Raw genomic sequence first — 18291 nt, 5'->3', positions numbered from 1 at the left:
CGGGCCTTGCACACGCGCTTCTGATTGGGTTAATCATGCGGCCACCGACACCTGGTTGCGTCTGGAAACTTTTTTTAAACTTTGAACCAAACTTTTCGTCGTCGCGCAGAGAAAAACAAGCCACGATGCTTTGTTGTCTTAAAACCCTGCCAGCCCCACTTCAGGTAGTACTTTCATTAGAATGTTGAATTGATCTGAGCAGGTTTGTACGACATAACCAGGTAGGTAAGTGTGAAAGGAAGGGGTTTTTAGTTCATAAAGTCATCACACAATTAAAGAAAAAAGGCAAAAATAACTAAATAATTCACAACAATGGGGTCTCATAACTGAGGATTTCCTACTTTGTCAGGACGGAAAACCAAGACGTGATGGACATTTGTCATGACCAGGTCACATTGTCTACCGAGCTACTTGAAGATGGCAGACTTAAGGGAAAAGTCAGAACTTCAGAATTAAAATAACGGATTTATAATTTTTTAATAACTTTTTGCAGTATGTGTGTATGTGTATGCATATATGTTTATTTATGGGTGTTTTCATGCATGCATTTCATTATTGACACCTATTGTGATCTTTTAATGTTGCGTGTTATGTTTTATTTTGACCCTGGAAAGCACTTTCTCCTAAATTTGCTTGAAAAGTTCTCTATAGGGATTATTTTAAAAGAACTGCCCAATTTTTTCCGCCCCAATTATTCAACATCCGCTAAAAGAATACTCGGCTATATTGATAACTGTCGCTGGTAAAGTATCCTGGTCGCATATGAAAACTATACCTCTCCGTAGATCTGCATGGGAGTGTGCCTTCACCAGGATGTGACAGAGGAGGCGAAAAAGGCCAAACTCCAGAGCTCCAAAATAGAACAAGACCTCTGTGAACATGCCCGGACCGAGGTCAACGTGGTGAAAATCCTTTTGCTCGGTAAGCTCGAAGGGCCTTCACTGTAGTTTTGCGTTTCGTCATGTTGCACAGAGACATTGGCAATTTCAGTCTCTAAAGGGGAAATACTTTCTCGTGGTTTGTGCATCAGGAGCCGCAGAGAGTGGAAAGAGTACAGTGATCAAACAGATAAAGATCATTCACAGTCACGGCTTCTCCAAGCAGGAGCTGGTCAGTTTCAAGGTAGGCCTATCGTGCAGCTGCGGTGCAAATGGGTTCTTGTATTTTTTTTTTGAATATTAAGACGCGTTGGCCCGCCGTGCCTTTCACAGCCTGCAGTGCTCGACAACCTCCTGACCTCTATGAAGTTTGTTCTCCGAGGAATGGGGATGCTGAGGATAAACCTCGCGAACAAGAAGAACAAGGTGGGCTCTTACAGACTTTTTTTTATCAAATCTGCCTTTCTACGTTTTATCTTGGTTGTCCACGTTTTTTCATTGCAAGCCCCCTTTGACCACACTAGATGTCAGTGTTCATCTGCAGAAAACGCGTAGTGCCATGACTTTTTTTGTTCCCGTTCAGATGCACGCTCGGTCCATCCTGTCCTGCAGCCTGTGTGTGGGGGACGACCAGGAGCTGCTTCCCTTCGTAGCTCATGCTTTCTGTTCACTCTGGGCCGACCAAGGGGTGCGAGCAGCCGCAGCCAGAGGTCACGATTTCGAGCTGAACGACTCTGCTCTCTAGTGAGTACAATAACCTTAAGCGATAAGGGCCGCACGTCGCCCACCGATCATGACTGACGGTGTAAAATGTCACGGGGAAATTGCCCAGTAAGAAAACACGACGTCACCTATTGGCAGTACAGTAAAGCGAGTACAGAGAACAACTCGTGTCTGGGAAATGATTCCTGTGACAGTTGTGGAAAGGGAGGCTTTAATTGGGGCCAAATTACAAAAAGCACTGTTTATAGATTTCAGGAAGGAAGCGGATTAGTGTGGAGCCGGCGAAACAGACGTGAATAAAGATGCGTACGAACCTCGGAAGCTGTAGGTTGGGGTCACTTATGGTAGAATTACTACATTTTATTTCAAGTTAAGTCCATAAATTAGGCAACAGAATTTGGTAGACTACAGATACCCCCCCCCCCATATCTGTGTAGGACATTTTTCTATGTATGAACAGGTTTTTCCAGTTGCTGTCCTTCAGCCAGGCAATTAAGCCCTTTCAGTTGTTTTCTAAAAAAAGCAGCAAGTACAACGTTATGCAATCCTAACTCACTACTCTGCATAGATCATGTGTTGAATGTGTGACGCATCACCAGCTGAAGAGTGGATTGTTAACTGACAAGTGGAAATACATTTTTGGTAAATGCCATTAATGCTTGTGCTCCTACTCATCTCAACTGGGTTTTTGTTCTTTTTATCGCCCCCAGCTGACACAGCTACTAGAGTATATTTTTTCCCGTGGATGGGTTGTTACATGAAGCAAATGTAATGCTTCAGAAAATTCTCAGTGGAGTTTGATAATAAAACAAGGAAGGAATGCAAGGAACAAACGGAAAAATTGGCTTGATCCTAACAGAGAATTCAGCTGTGAATCATCTTTAAATTGTTTTATGTCCCGTTGAAAGAATTTGTTCCATCTTTTTTTAAACGCTCTCTCTTCATCTGCTGGAAATTTTCTGACCACCTTGCAGTGTTTGAGATTTATCCACTGCTTGAATTACTGGTGCATCAATTTACAAAACAGCACAACACAAGAACAATTGATAGGAACCACTAGCACTCCTGACATAGTGTGAACTCTTTAGAATGAAGGTGAAATTGATTTTTTTCACTGCTTTTATTTTTGATCTGAACTTGAAATAAATTGACTGATTGGAGGTCCTTATCTCCAAGGCAGCAGGGAAGAGGTTTGCCAAATCAAAACATACTCCGGCTGGCCAGACACAGAAAGATGAAGATGTGACAGTTTCATTATCGGAACTCGATAAGGTCCGGACCTGGAGGATGATAATGAAACTCGGCCGGCTCTTTTTACTGTTCTCACACTGCCGGACCCCACATTGATTTGTTCCTCCAGGAATATTGGATTAGACTGTGTCGTGACACACTTGACTTCCCCAGGACCTGAAGGCCCCTTGATCGTTTGAACTGACTTCTTTGACATCGAGTGTGACATGAACTGAACTGTCAATGTTGCTAAAAAGAAGTTGGCTATTGATGTCGCCCGTGTTTTTAAAACTCCATTCTAGTCAGCCCGAGCTTCATTATCACACCAGTTAGGGATGTTTCTTGTTCTCCTCCTGTTGCCTCTCCAGTTTCTTTGACAACATGAGTCGAATCATCGCTCCCAACTACGTCCCCACCGAGACAGATGTTCTGAGAGTGAGACTGCGGACCTGTGGAATCATCGAGACGCAGTTTCAAGTTAAAGAAACGATCTTTCGGTAAGATTTATTAAACATAAGGGAACAATGGTAGCAAGGTGAAATACACCGGTCAGCCACAACCCAAAACCAGTAAGTGGATTTAATGTTGTGGCCAATCAGTGTACAGCTGTGCACAAATAAATCTCTATCTGCACCAACACTGCCCACATAATGCTGTATATTAGGTTCATAAGGGTAAAGGCTTTAACGATTCACATTGAACTCACTGAAAGTTACCTGAAAAAACGTGCATCATATTTTACATTTATTCTTAGAAGGACAATAAAATTCCTGAATATGCATATTTAATATTAAAACAATATTTCACCTTTTTATACTTTCAAGAGCGAATTTAACTTTAATTTTTTTATTTTCTATCTTTTCACATGGACAGTCTGGGTTTTGATGTTATAGCATGGTTAGTTATTAGTGGTATTCTCTTGAAACTCGTAACCAATTCCAATCTAGAAACCTTGATTATACATGTATAATGAATACATTCAATGCATTGAATCCGGCTAAGAGAATAAAGACCGCACGCACGCACGTTATATGTACAGACAGTAACATACTGTGTAACTAACGATGCATACCCTGTAAAGACACGCATGTTGTATATGTACTATAGTATTTTATTTCCTGCCACAGTTTCATCATGATACGATTTTTAAGATTTTTTAACTTTTTTTTTTGTGTCGTTGTAGAGCTGTGTGCGGTGCTCTTTGCCTGCATTGACCATCTGTCACAGTCAGACTGACCATTGGCAGCACCAGCCCCTTTAAAACATCCAAGATTTTACCATCCTCAGCGGGCAGGCAGGATTCAGCATGAACTCGGTAGATGGTATTTTCACAAGCATACAGTTCTCAGCAGTCAGGCGGACCTCAGCTTTACACTGGCCCGGCTCCGTAAGAGCATACTGTGTCGTCCAGTGGTAATTAATCAACAATAGATTAATGAATAGGTTTGAAAATATCAATATATCAATAATGACAGTGTAAACAAACAACTTTGGATTTAGTTTTATTTTCCATTTTATTGACTGTCCCTGGAGTTGTTATACACACTTGAACATGCTGCTCTCTGAGGATGCAGCCTGCTGAGACTCTGGGGCCTCACCAGCATCTCACGAAGGCTGAAGTCTTCTAAGCCGTGGGAGGCAGCTGCCTGGGCACGACTTAGACATGAAATATTGATGGCTTCACTCTGCCTGGTTATTCTGAAAGTAAACTATGGAGGAAGCAAAGCAATGACAAAACCGACACCTCCCCCCTTCCCCCTTTGAACTTTTCTTTTTGAGAGTAAGCAACCATTCATGATGCTCCCTGTGTCCCGTCTCTGTGACGACTTTCACTGCATGGGTCATGGGAAACTGTAGTCATACTGTACAGGACATCATGAATATTGTATATACTGAAGCTTCTTCATGGTTAAAATTATCATGCTTAACTTTGTGGAATGTTAAAGAAAATTCTGTGTACTTTTTCAATGTATCTGCAGGTCTTAAAGTCTTAAACTACCATTGCACTAAAAGCGGATTTGGTGCAACATTGGGTATTTCATACAGGAGACTGTGCAGTCACAGTCGGTGCCATCAGGCCTGAAATTCTCCCTGCTGCTGTCGCAGTGTCAGTTTTTAGCAAAAACTTATTGTAACTTTTTTTTTAAATCCATCCATCAATTTTCTGTCAATTATGTGATTTCAGGTCAAAGGAATTGACTAATTAACTCAGCTGGGAGGTTCTGACTAAATACAACATTAAATGTCAATAGATTCATATAGTCTGTAAATAATTCCAGGCCATACTGTCCCTATTGGATTTCCATCAGCATCTGACATTTATGACGGTGAAAAATGGTATTAGATTAAACTCTGTGTGGAGTTAAAAAGTCATACATTTAAACACCGCTGTATGCTGTCGGCAGAAATATTATCTTTCACTCTAAATAAAATACAATATTCTAGATGCACAGACGCATTTGAACACTGGATGGTGTACTGGATCACAGGCAAATTTTCCAATGGAATTATTCAGAAATATTTGTTTAAGTTTTTTATGATAAGCCAAGGTATGAAGTCATTTTTTGGTTTTCTTACATAGTTATATGAAGTCAAATGCTTAAGATAAGTGAGTGAGTCTCATCTTGGGCAGATAGCTGAATTCCAAAATGTTAGTTCCTCAGGTCTCCTCCCGCTCCTCCATTCAATCAGGAAGAAGAAAAAAAATGTCAAAAGCCCTTCTTGTGGTCGTGAGCTATGGTTTTCTTTTCTGCAGCACAGAAACGACTGCTGTCAAACCTCACTTAACGCTTATTGTCCCCCGCTTGTTAAAACTGACTCTTGACCTGGGGCATAAACGCTTCATTGCCTCTGACATGACCACCGCAATCATGCACCTGGAACCTGTCTGGCCCAAACGGGAACTCATTACCTGTGTCACCAAGACCCCTGGCTTCAATCGGTGCCAGATTGTATTTTGAAATGGATTGCCCAGATTGTTTTTTTTTAAAGAGTAGGACAGTTGAGCTGTTTTCTCTTAAGTCAAAGGTTTGTCTAGATGGAGTTTCCCCCGAACGACTGGCATCAGTAAAGTTATTTATGAAAAAATATTTTGAATTGTATATTCACAAAGTATATATTTACTTAAAGAGACTAAATAACATTGTCTATATAAGTGCCCCCAACCAATGAGGTTATGTTTTTACCCCTGTCCGTTGGTTGGTTCAAAAACTACAGAGCGGATTTCCACGGAACTTCGTGGAAGGGTGGGACATGGGCCAAGAAAAAAGCCACAAAATGTTGGTGTGCGAATGCAGGAATATATTTACTACCTTCTTTAACATTGCGGGAGAGTGGTTTTTTTTTTTTTACATTTACATGGAATAATTCATGGATCTTCATTGCTTTAGTGATTGACTTAACTGGACTGTTGGGCCTCAATGGAGTTTTGAGCTCTGCTGAGTGACATTCTAGTTTAATATGAAATAGCTGTGACCAATGTCTGGAGAGTTTTGTACACTTGAACTTCATGGATCGATTAGTAATTTAAGGACATTTATGACAAAATGATCATGTTATTCTCTTGTAATTGTTTAAGGTAAAACTTTTTAATTGCTTGACAGATTGTATGATGTCGGGGGCCAGCGGAGTGAGAGAAGGAAGTGGCTCCGTTGCTTCGACTGTATTCAGGTGGTGCTGTTTGTCGTGGCCCTCAGCAGCTACGATGCGACACTGATGGAGGACCCCTCAGCGGTATGAAAAAAGACCCAGTGATTGTGTAATGCCATGTCTTTTCTTACTCGTCAGTGGATGTAGCAGAATTTGAGATATAATCTCATCCTTTTTTTTTTTCTTTCTTCCCTTAAAGAATCGGCTGCATGAAAGTCTTCAACTCTTTACATCGATCTGCACCAACTCCGTCTTTTACAGCACCTCACTGGTAAGTTTGTCTGCACTTATATTAGCTGACGGGCTCAAAGTTAAACATGAATTTGAGTGAATGAAAGCATGAGTTTCGTCATGACGTCTTGCCTGAGAGGCTTTTTGGTATTGATTCATGTCAAGCGGAGAGCACAACCAAGCTATGATTACATCTGACATGCATAATTACAATACACTCTCTAATTGAGATTGGGCATGTTGTTTGTTTAAGTACGTTGGCTGTCAGCATTGTCAAACACTGTGATTAGCTTGGTTTAATTTCTTTCACCCTGAGAATTTGTGGCACTACTGATGAGCACGACTGACTCACTCCTTTAACATTCACATTATATCTGCCCTTTATTAACTCAAGGCCTTTTATTATTATTTATTATTATCAATCCTGGCTAGTCAGTGTTCTTTTATTGGACGTATCAAGAGATTCACCAAAGGTGACATGAAATGGCAGAATTGCATATTGATGGAAGATGCCTGGAAACTGGACCAGTAAAGCGAACCAGGGAATAAACTTAAATTTGGCTTTCAACCAGCCTTATGAGAGACGCAACAATTAGTCACTAACAAGATTATTTTATACACCTTTATCCAACAAACATTGTTCAATGGCTTTTCCAGGAAAAAGATGGGAGAAATACAAATATAAAAGTGCAGACATGTTAAAAAACACTACAGACAAGGTTAAAAGCTGAATTAATAAAGGTATCATAAAAAATGAATAATTGAATGCCTTTAGTTCTAAAGTCTTAGTCCCAAGAACAGCCGATTCCAATATTGGGAAGATTTTGAATGCTCGCCTGACGTCGTCTCTCCAACAGATTCTGTTCATGAACAAAACGGACCTGTTTCGGGAGAAGATCCTTCATTCTGGAAGACACTTGAGGTTTTACCTTTCTAACTACACAGGTACACAGTAAAGAATTGTTTTGTCTTTATGCGTAGGTGTTTTTCCTTTTAATTATCCAGATTTTTGGTGGCATATTTGTCATGATTCCAGTTACTCATCAAGTTTCCGTATGTCTGACTATGGGATACTTTTTGTTGTTGATTGTGAGAAGAAGCCAAAGGGTTGATGAAGCAAGTAAATAATTTAAAATAATCATCAGTCTTGAGTCTACTTTGACTCCATCTATAGTTCCAGTGTGGGGCCCCGATACCCAAGCTTGAGAAACGCTGACAGAATGTGTCATGACGTGCAAAGGTTTTCTAGCTCTGGCACTACTCCTACAGTACTTCCCAAGAGATTACACACTTGGAAATATTTGTTTACGATCTTGAATTCCTCAAGGAATTGCAAGTATGTGTTTTTTTCTTTATTGTTTTGATGGGTGATGGGTCACTGCATCCTCCTTGTATGTCCCTTGGATAATCAGAATTCCATCTGGCCAGAGATTGTCTCAGTAATCGCCTACAGTCCTGTTCTTATGTTTTATACCATTCATTCTGGACACATCCAGTTCATACATATTTCATGCTTTAGTCGCAGTAATAGATAAGCAAATATTTGATGTTGGTGTATATGATCGTGTATATTTGGGGATAGAGAAGCAAAACAATTATCCGGATTCTCACCCCGAAGCGGACCCTCTTTTATCAATATTTCATGACTTGGACATGCTGTAGTTTGGACTCGTCAACTGGATGTTTCTAGATTTGTAAATTTTCTTTGTCTTTGTCAATCCAGGAGCAGATGGTGATGTGGATGCTGCAGCCCACCACATCACCGCCATGTTTTCGTCATGCAACAACAGTCCTGACAAGCCAGTGTACCACCACTTCACCACGGCCACTGACACCACCAACATCCAGATGGTTTTCCACATGGTCATAGATCCGATTATCAAGGAGAACCTCGCAGCTGTGCAGCTCCTGTGAAAGTCTCCTGAAGACTGAGTTTTTATTTTTATAATTTACAGCACTGAAATTTAAATTCCATCACAGCTGTTCTCTGTATAAATGTTTTTTTTTTAAAGATTTAAGTTATTTAAGAGACTAATAAGTCACGATAATGAGTTTTTTCAAGCTGCTACTCATTTTATTTTAAAGCATTTTAAATAAAATATTTATTGACAAGCATGGCTGGACATTTTAATGCATTTTATTGATGAGCTTTTATTTCCCCTTTATTGAACAGGCTTTTTTCTTTTACTTTTTTTTGGGACATATTTAATGCTTCTTAATGACCAATAACAGGAGTACCCATCTTTCTGTAAGTTCACTTGTCTTATCTCCAGTGTTCACAGGGAAATAAGAACAATAACACCAATCTGTATTCAATAAATTCAGCAAGGGGTTGCAACATGATTCATTTATTAATGGAAACTCAGATCAAATATATACATTAATGCATTACTTTTACATACAGGTTTTTATCATCAAAATTCTAAAATGAATTGGTGAGATGGTAAATGAAATGCAGTACATCTTCCATTGTAGTGCAACACCTGTGTTTAACTCAATGTACAGTTTTCAAATGTCACGCGTCCCAAGAAGTAGGCTTCATCCCCCCGTCCCAGCTGTTGGCTTCACTGCTCAGTCCTGCACAGTCTGTGGAGTCCAGAGAGAGGAAGACGTCCGCTTTACACTTGAACGAACCCTTGATTTCCTGGACGAGTTCACAGCTCTGCAAGATTGGAGTAATGTCTTTGATACAAACGGGCTGTGTGGAGAGAAATGTGAGAGTTAAAAATGCAGTTAAGGTAGAACTTTTAGATTATGTACATTTAAATCGGGCAAAGACTGACGGTTGACGCAATCAATCATCAATAACGTGGACTTCATCTCAGTGGGTTCTCTATCTCCTGGTATTGAAGTATTTTTTCAAAATATTGCTCTTGGGTACATTTATGACAGTTGGACTTTTTCCAATTCAATTTTTCAGTTACTTTGTATATAAATGGTGATTCACATACACAAGAGATGAAGTCAACTTTGAAGGTGAAGTAGATGAAACTGACTCCTCCAGTTACATGTATAGGCAATCATAGACAAATGTAATCCATGACGGAATTTGACAAGACATTCTGCTGCTAATTTTGACGACTTTTAACTTGCATTAGGTAATTCATATTGTTGTGGATATACTTAAGTAAAGAATACAAATAGATCTGCACTACAATGTAAAATCCCAAGACCATCAAGAGCCTTATTACAAACGTTTCTACATTTAACAACTCCTCGTCGTGCATGGTTTCAGTAGTGCTGACTGACCAGCTCCCTCTCGACGTGACTGAGTCGATTTCTGTTTTGTTTTTTAAATAATGATATTTTTAAAATGTGTATATTGTGTAATAAATCACACAAAAATATTTCAGCCATATCATCCTGTAGAAACTAGTTTTCGCTTCACCATAAAATACAACCGGAGCTCACATTAAACTACCCATTACGCAATGGGTAGTTTAAAAATCTCAAGTTTAAAATCTGAAAGATTGTCAGAAATAATCAACTGCTGACGTTGATGTCGTTTTAAATAAACCTTTTAACGACAACAACCCCATTTCAATCGCGGACACACTTTTGCACCGAGCTGCCCTTCGCCGTGCGTAATGGCAAACCTATCCAAGCGCATGACGCGCAGGTGAGCTGACAAAGCCCGGCGACCACTGACCATCGTCTTCAGGATGGAATTGTGCGCAGTGAACGCGGACTCCGCGCTGTCGGACGGCTCCTGCTCTGCTCTCCTGACGTACGGTGACCTCCGGATGCCGGACAGCAAGCCGGACGCCCTGCCCACGGAGTAGTAGCTCGGACCGGCCACCTGCTTGTACCACGCCTCCGTGGGGCTGCAAGCGACCAGCGCGGAGATCACCACGATGCGGAGGAGAAGTTTGGCGGGCATCTCCATGTCGGGCTGTGTCGTTTTTGGGTCCTTCGCGCCTCGTAAGTGCAGCGACTGGTCCTCGCTCGTCGTCACCGCTCACTGACTGTGGTTCCGTTTTTTACACTGTACTTATAGGGACCCCATGGCCACGCACCGTTTGGTGGGGTGGGCGACTCACACCCACCGCAGAGGAATCCTCCACAAAGTTAAAGCTAGGGGAGCTTTGGAAGGCTGTGCGTTTGGCTTTGGCAAGAGTTCAACACAAATACATCTGCCATACTATCTTGTTTTTAAAATAAACTTTTTGATAAGACTTTATCTATTATCCTGCATTGAATTAAGGCAGGATAAGGCCGGTAACCAGTCATTTGTCAGCCCAAAACTGTTTCTAAAGTCACTGCAGCTGCACTTGGCTAAACAACATGTAGTGATATTGGACAACGCGCCCTCCGTCCTTGTTTCACCTTCCATCTACCAAAAGTAAAAAAGGCCAATAGAAAATGCTCAAAACGTTCTAACAGTAACATGTCATGTCAAACAAAAACCATAGAATGTCAGACAGCTACCTCGGATTTCAACGTGCTTTTTAACCACAACAAAGCTGTCCCGTGCATACAGTATATGCACAGGACATGGGCGTTCTACACACAGGGGCTGGTTTCATGCAGCTCGAATTCAAATAGGGGCTGCACTGAGTGTGTGGTGTATGTGACCTGATTTTCCAGGCCTTATTGTATTCTCTACAGGAAGCTGAATTTACAGTATGTAGAAGAAGCAAATCAAAGAAACAAAGGCGACATTAAGTAGAAAAACCATCAGCGTTGCCCCCCAGATCTTCTTAAAAGCATAATTAGGAAACCGATTCCAATCAAAATACTTTAATTTGTATGAAACTGGAGAGGGTTTCACCGTGCAAAATGAACTCGGAAGCCTGCGCTGGACATTGTTGCTGCTGTCTCAATCAATGCTTTATTAAAAGTGATAATATCTTACTCAGGATATGAATGGATCCATCTCCTTCAGACGAGCTCTGCAATGCCTGGAAAGTGGAGTATCAACAGCATCATATATGTTCAGCATAACTCTGCAACACTTGTTGTATAATTATGTGTTTTTGTTAAGTAAAGTGAACACAATTTTTTAATTTAGGTAAACAAGAAAGTGTGTACAGATCAGATGGACAGAAAACTATTGAGGATGTACTTTCACAACCATTTTTTGTTTTGTTTATTTACCTTTTAAAATGTATCGATACACCTTGAATTAGTCGGGCTATATTGACCTTATGAATTTAGGTACAATTGACTCAAAAGTCATAAGTTGTTGATGAAAAATGATGCCAAGCTAACAAGGAACAAGACTTTGTGTCAAGTAAACTTCACGTTTTTATGTAATTTTGACAGTCCGGAACATTTGTGTGGACTTACCAATAAAATATTGTTGGCAATTCACTGCTTTCACTTGCAGATTTTATTATTGTCCAGTTTCTGTTTGTAGCATACATTAGTATACATGACAAATATGGGGTTGTCAGTTGCACTGAGGTTGTTTGAAACTACAGGTTTTAGGCAAACCCACATCCTAAGTCTCAGTTAAATACATCAGATGAAACAACAGAGGTTATTTTTGTTGCGTGGGTGTGGATAAAAGGATTGTGCAGTTCAGCTTAAGAGGAGGAAATTGTTGTGCACTATTGATGTATTATTTCTGTTTGATTGTGTATGTCAAATGGTTTATCTGTGACAACAACCAATCACGAGAGAGGAGAATCCGTGAGAGGAAAGAACAGAAGAACTCGTCTATGTGTCTGTTCATTTCCGCAATGAGAGAAAGTAAAAACACGTGCGCCATTTTGACAGTTGTTGATTTTAATATGGTAGCACAAGTGCTGGCTGATCGTGTCAAATGTAGGCATAAGCAGCAAATGGACTCCCATAATAATGAAGATGCGATTAACAGCATGTGGGCAAGTAAAGTTCAAAAAGCACAGATTTCATCAGGGACTACTTGATTAACATAAGTGCAAATCTTTGCTTTTGCTGCTTTAGCTGTTGAACCCTTCACATACTGAACCCTTTTCTTAAAAGCATGTGCAATTGTGCAGTGATTGGTGCAGAGAAACGTTTTGCCAGCGAATTTGGTTTATTTTTCATTTTAATTTTACATGCATCACAGTAAAGATTATAATCCAGACACTAGGAAAACATGAAAAACAACATACCAGAATACATCTTCCACCTAGACACTAATACTTAATAGCACAAAAAGAAAAGACACCATCAACAGTCCACGACTCTCTTTGAATCTGCAGTGAACCAGTTCACTAAAGAATAATACTGCAGGTACAAATCAACAGAAACGTCAGTAAGAACTTAAAAGGGCGAAATGCTGACTTTTGGAGCACGCATAATAAAAAAATTCCAGCAGCTTCAACTATTTAAACCATGTTATGAATATGTAAAGGTGATATACATCTTGGCATTAAAAAATGAAATAAGGGGTAATTTAATTGCTGATCTTAATCTTTAATTGCTGAATTTAATCACACATGCTGATCAGGGGAATAAGTGTTGCAAGTGCAAGTGTTGCAGTCAAACTGTGTTTATGAGCATTCGTAAAACCTCTTCACTCTAAAGAGTTGGGCGCGATTCATTCATTGCAAGCGTGAGTCTCAGACCCGACTGATTCATTTCACATGACGTCCTTTTACCTGTACACTTACACGACACAACCACACCACAACATGTTATCTGTGTTCCATTGACGAGGGCTGTTCATCTCCTTGGGCCTGTGCGGGTTAATTGAACTCAGAGTTGCTTAAACGAATTGTTATCAACTGTTCTGAAACCGATTGACTGACTCTGAGCTGGACACTCTCAGAGTCAGTCAATTCACGAGGTCAGGTTCAAACTCAGAGTTCCTTACCCCACCTTTCTGAAACAGGCCCCAGGGCTTCAGTGATGACGCGGGGAGAATAATACAAATGTTTAATTCACATGCAGACGTCCACAATCGTAAGCTACCTGAAGAAACATTTTTCCTTTTCGTTTTCAAACTTCAGACCAGTCGACGCTCACTGTCATCACTTGAGTCTCTGTTTGCAGCTCCTCTGAAACCACAGAAGAGCCTTAGGCAACCTTTTGTCAGATATGCAGTATAACGCAGTAAGTCCTCCAAACAGACAGTTTACATTTAAGCTCCAAGTGACCAAAAGAAAACATGGAAAAAAAACAAAACTTAATTGATAACTAATGGTGATGGGGGGAAAAATAACCGTGTTGAAGTGCGTCTGCTTGTTCTTGGCCCACACGGAAACCACATCATTGTTGGGGGACATATTTCCTCTTACTGGGGCCTGGTTTCATATAATTTGAGTCATGTTCGCATTCAAGCTGTGCACTGTGTCTGCGGTGTGTGTGACCTGATTTTGGGATGGTCCAAAACGTTACACAAAGCTGTACTTACTAAAGGAAGCAGAGCAGATTAGAAAACAAAGTGCAGCCTGCAGAGCTTTTTGCGAGCACCGTAAGATTCAGGGGCTTCATCTATTCGTGAGTGTAACTGGGAAGAGTTTCAGCATGTGCACTGAACACAGAGACCTGACGTGGACACTGATGCTGCTGCTTCTGTCTGGTAAGTGCAACGCTTATATCTCATTCAGGGCCATATGAAAATGATTGAATAAAATATGCATGAACACATTTGTTTCAGGTGTTCTCTGTGGAAAGTGGAACGTGGATTATCAACCGCTGATCTGTGCAGTGAAAGGCTCATCTGTTGTCATTCCATGTTCATTTCAGTATCCCCCAGCCAAGAAAATAAAATTTGTCATGTGGGATCATGAAAACTATGATATGTTAGGGCCTTTCGTATATGACAGTCGGTCAGCGGATACCTCATCAAAGTATCAGTATATTGGTGACAAACATCACAACTGTTCTTTAAGAGTAAATCAAGTAGAGCACAAGGACGCAGGAACATACAGATTCAGATTTGAATCCAACTCCCGTGCTGGCAAGTGGACCGGTCAAGGAGGCTCAATATTAAAGATAGTTGGTGAGTTTTCTGTTCCTTCTCATGAAAAAAACAAAACAAATGACAGCTGACAATCTTGTCTGCACTGGAATCTTTGAAAGTTTGAAACGCGAGCGGCACTTTGCTCTTCTAGATGCGATTGCTGTGGTGAAAAGAACGAATGGAGACACGGTGAAGGAAGGCGACTCTGTGACTCTGAGCTGCTCGTGGTGTGACGGTGGCGTCCCCTCGTCTGCTTTCGTCTGGCTCAAGAACGGAGAACCCTTCAGTGAAGGACCCTCGCTTTCCTTCAAAGACATTTCCTTCGCAAACTCTGGAAACTACACGTGTTCCCTAAAGGCACACGAGGGATCGACTTCAGGAGTCCAACATGTCAATGTTGAACGTGAGTACTGGGCACAGGATCAGTACTAATACTACTCAATACAAACAAAACGAACATGAGTTCTCAAGTGAACGTGAATGTGCCGCTGTCTTGTCTCAGTAAAGCATTTTTAAAGTTTGCAATGTGAGTTCTCTTACAGCTGATCAACTCTAGTTTTATTTCAGACGGCCCCAAGAACACATCGGTGTCTGTCAGACCGTCGACTGAGGTACACGCCGGCAGCAGCATTACTCTCTCCTGCAGCAGCCACGCGAACCCCCCGGAGATTTATACGTGGTTTAGAAAATACGATGAACTCACTGTGAGGGTTGGAAACAAGTCTGAGCTGCACCTGAAGCAGGTTTCTCCTGCCGCTGATGGCGAGTACCTGTGCAGCGCCACCAACAGACATGGAGGACAAAACTCCTCTGTTGTGACTTTGAAGGTTAAAGGTGAGTTGGTTAAATGCTCATACCACCAGTCCTCCAGTGTGTTTGTTGGTTTTTATAGTTCACGCTTTATTAGATACACCTGTACAATCTATTGCATATGTTCTTTACTGCAGTCCTGTTCAATACCAGCACCTCAATGCTAAAACATATAATGACATCATAGTTCTGGTGACCAACGGAGTGACTTGGTGAGAAAGGGGCTTACAGGAGACTAATATCGGTGACGTTTTTCTAGCTCTGCTTGAAAAATAATTTCAACAGAAATGATTCCCGTCCTCTCCCCATGTGCCTTTTTCTTCACAGCACACTCTCCTTACAGCACGTTTACCAGAAGCGCAATTCTCATCGCTACCGTTGCCGCTGTCACTGCACTTTTGTTTGTGACCGCTGTTGTGACCGCCGTCAGAAGGTGAGCTGCCCGTTTGCACTACACCACTGCTGTGGCTCATACGCGATGATCACGTGATGATGCTGCAGAGTCTGTGTTTCAGACTCAACGGGAAAAGGACGAGAGCACCAGAGACTGAACCCGGGGAGGACGTGCAGGTGGCACCATCCTCACATTGACTCAAGTTTATTATTGTCTTCTGGTTTTGAATAGGAATTAGAGAGTCGAGCGGCATGCACTGACTGACCACTGTATTAGGAACACCACACTCATTTCATTTCATATGCTTTCATTTCCTTTCATTTTCCTGCCCTCACTGGTTTACAAGACACCAAAATGACAGTTGGAGCGTTCCATTACAACATAAAGTGTTGTTTTACATCTCAGCCTTAAACAAAATATTCTGCCTTTTTTCCCCATGGCTTTGCGATTAAAATATACCTTATTTTACTCATTTGGTCTTCCCAATAAAGTGTTCAAGGAGTGCATGTAGTGTACGTTGCATGTTAAAGGTGACGCTGTTGGGGGGAGTTGCACTGAGGTTGTCCGCTGATGTGTGGAGCAGAGGCAATTAAAACCCACATCTCAATTCTCTGAACGCTTGGTAGAAACCAGATAAGAAAACGCAGAGCTTGTTTTTATTGTGTTCTTGTGGGTGAAAGAAACATGAGGCTCAGAAGAGAAAGATGAAAGGTTTTTGAATTCATGAGAAGAACACTGTTCTACAGTAACCACGCCATGTGTAATGTATGACTGTATCTAGAATGCTGTCTACCTCAACTGGCCCGTGGTTGACAACAGTCAAGAGGGAAATGGCTGTGAAATTCTCTATGCAGCTGTTGACTTCAACACTAAGAGAAAGACAAACATGTGAGATATTTCTTTTCACAGCTGTATCCTATTTTTCCACATAATTTGTGTTACATTGGAAGCACACGTACTGACCAACTATATCAACTGCAGGCAGCAACAGATGGACTCTCGAAACGATGACGAAGAAGTGATTTACAGCACGATTTACAGCCTGTGTGCAGGTAAAACACAGCAAGCGATTACGCTTTTTAGTAAGCAATGATATGATAGTCATAACTATATTTTCACTATTTTTTGTCTTTTTTTCAGGGAGCAAAACCGAACCCTTCATACGTTGAAACTCGCTCACAAAACAACAAGCTCACGTTCGTTGCCGGGAGAGGTGAAAATAACGTGTACAAATATAATTTTTCCCAAAAATATGAACAACACTTTCCATTAACACTAATTAACTAACAAAAACATGTTGAAATATTTTTATTTTAATGCAGGAGTTTGAATTAATTTCGTCGTCATCATTGATGCACCCACTGGCTGTTCAGGTGCTTTCTCCCAGCAAATCATAGATGCTCTTGTGTCTTTTTTTTGGCCCAGTGATAATTCATTTCCTTTTTGTATTCTTATGTTCCTTATTTCATGAAGTAAAAACTGTAAATTTAAAATGAATGTGAGACAATTCAAGTCTCTTTATTTCTGTAACACGCCGTCATCACGCTGTAATTTTGAATACAGTTTCTTCCCAAATCTGCCTCCATCCAGCGCCTCGCTGATGGATGTGCATGGAATATTACACCGGCATTATTAATACAGAAACATTCATCATTAATAACTATTTAACCTTGCTTGGCAAAATAGCTTTGACATCCTTCCTGTACGCTGTATCTGAGACAATAAACAACTCTGCAAAGCATCGTGGTTCTGTGAGTCCTTAAACAACCAGTGGGCAACTGGTCTTAATTTTATTTTAATAGTATCCATTTGAGTAGTTTTGTTCTGAACTTGCAATTCTGTCAGTACATTTTTTATTAAGGCCTATTTTTTTTTCATGTAAGTTGCAGGATGAACAACAGGTTCCAATACCTTTGGCTCTGACAGCCTGAATGTAACACACTCCTCACCTGGGAGCGCAGTCCAAGTTACCATGGTAATGTATCTTCACAAAATGAGAAACCAAAGTGGAGTGTGAAGTTATCTCGCTGGAACATCCAAGATTGGTGTTTCAGCCAGATAACATCGCACATAAAAAAAAACCCCTACATGACTTTTAACCTTTGGTTCAGCTGTCAGGAGGCACTGCACTGTGGTGGCCACCAATTTATCCACATCACAGGTTATTCTGCCCCCTGTTGGCAATTTAGAAGAATGCCACCTAAACTGGGTTCCATGCAAAACACAACTCTCCTCGGTGGATGAGTGGGTGGGAGCCAAGTGAGAGCTGCTGAGAGTCGTGGCTCATTGCAGGATAAAAGGTCATCTCACAGGCATCATAATACATGCATATTACCCTTTACTGAAAGTTTACAGGAATTGGATATTTGCGCAACCAAACCAGCACACAATAGAGGCTACATCATGAGCTAAAGAGTGCCACAATCATGGCTGACAACTGTTCATACTTTGGCTCAGTTTTTATTTGTTATTGATGCAGAGGGATGCTTTTTTCTTTT

The 18291-nt window shown here is 40.9% G+C and overlaps 3 protein-coding genes across 4 annotated transcripts; 2 read left to right on the top strand and 1 right to left on the bottom strand.

The window, feature by feature from the left end:
- Positions 1 to 16: 16 nt before the first annotated feature.
- Positions 17 to 8998, top strand: LOC118289461 (guanine nucleotide-binding protein G(o) subunit alpha-like). Its single transcript, XM_035616511.2, has 10 exons — positions 17 to 164; positions 786 to 921; positions 1031 to 1122; positions 1212 to 1304; positions 1462 to 1622; positions 3200 to 3328; positions 6434 to 6563; positions 6679 to 6750; positions 7568 to 7655; positions 8434 to 8998. The coding sequence occupies exons 1-10, from the start codon at positions 36 to 38 to the stop codon at positions 8622 to 8624; spliced, it is 1221 nt and encodes a 406-aa protein (XP_035472404.2). The 5' UTR covers positions 17 to 35; the 3' UTR covers positions 8625 to 8998.
- A 28-nt stretch (positions 8999 to 9026) lies between these two features.
- Positions 9027 to 11015, bottom strand: LOC118289462 (neuropeptide B-like). The gene is made up of 2 exons (XM_035616514.2): positions 10360 to 11015; positions 9027 to 9408 (listed from the first exon to the last, which is right to left on the bottom strand). The coding sequence occupies exons 1-2, from the start codon at positions 10594 to 10596 to the stop codon at positions 9226 to 9228; spliced, it is 420 nt and encodes a 139-aa protein (XP_035472407.1). The 5' UTR covers positions 10597 to 11015; the 3' UTR covers positions 9027 to 9225.
- Positions 11016 to 13948: 2933 nt separating this feature from the next.
- Positions 13949 to 17532, top strand: LOC118289452 (B-cell receptor CD22). Of its 2 annotated transcripts, none has more exons than XM_035616482.2 (10): positions 13949 to 14205; positions 14284 to 14628; positions 14741 to 14992; positions 15157 to 15423; positions 15727 to 15832; positions 15915 to 15969; positions 16575 to 16681; positions 16775 to 16845; positions 16934 to 17006; positions 17116 to 17532. In XM_035616482.2, the coding sequence occupies exons 1-9, from the start codon at positions 14151 to 14153 to the stop codon at positions 16960 to 16962; spliced, it is 1287 nt and encodes a 428-aa protein (XP_035472375.2). In that variant the 5' UTR covers positions 13949 to 14150; the 3' UTR covers positions 16963 to 17006; positions 17116 to 17532. The 2 variants fall into 2 exon arrangements, with proteins under 2 accessions (XP_035472375.2, XP_035472376.2); XM_035616483.2 differs by having other exon boundaries at positions 16934 to 17007; positions 17139 to 17532.
- Positions 17533 to 18291: the final 759 nt, after the last annotated feature.

The sequence above is a fragment of the Scophthalmus maximus genome, chromosome 17 (genome assembly GCF_022379125.1).
Source record: "Scophthalmus maximus strain ysfricsl-2021 chromosome 17, ASM2237912v1, whole genome shotgun sequence".
Taxonomy (NCBI): domain Eukaryota; kingdom Metazoa; phylum Chordata; class Actinopteri; order Pleuronectiformes; family Scophthalmidae; genus Scophthalmus; species Scophthalmus maximus.
Note: the sequence above shows the minus strand (reverse complement) of the source record. Positions and strands in the feature narration are given on the sequence as shown.

Excerpts from the sequence above, each read along its gene's own strand:
- LOC118289461 (XM_035616511.2), top strand. The coding sequence starts at position 36 with ATGCGGCCACCGACACCTGGTTGCGTCTGGAAACTTTTTTTAAACTTT. Across the intron at positions 1,305-1,461 it reads TCGCGAACAAGAAGAACAAG|ATGCACGCTCGGTCCATCCT; the intron begins GTGGGCTCTTAC and ends GTTCCCGTTCAG. Across the intron at positions 6,751-7,567 it reads TCTTTTACAGCACCTCACTG|ATTCTGTTCATGAACAAAAC; the intron begins GTAAGTTTGTCT and ends TCTCTCCAACAG.
- LOC118289462 (XM_035616514.2), bottom strand. The coding sequence starts at position 10,596 with ATGGAGATGCCCGCCAAACTTCTCCTCCGCATCGTGGTGATCTCCGCG. Across the intron at positions 9,409-10,359 it reads ATTCCATCCTGAAGACGATG|CCCGTTTGTATCAAAGACAT; the intron begins GTCAGTGGTCGC and ends CTCTCCACACAG.
- LOC118289452 (XM_035616482.2), top strand. The coding sequence starts at position 14,151 with ATGTGCACTGAACACAGAGACCTGACGTGGACACTGATGCTGCTGCTT. Across the intron at positions 16,682-16,774 it reads ACTAAGAGAAAGACAAACAT|GCAGCAACAGATGGACTCTC; the intron begins GTGAGATATTTC and ends TATCAACTGCAG. Across the intron at positions 16,846-16,933 it reads GATTTACAGCCTGTGTGCAG|GGAGCAAAACCGAACCCTTC; the intron begins GTAAAACACAGC and ends TCTTTTTTTCAG.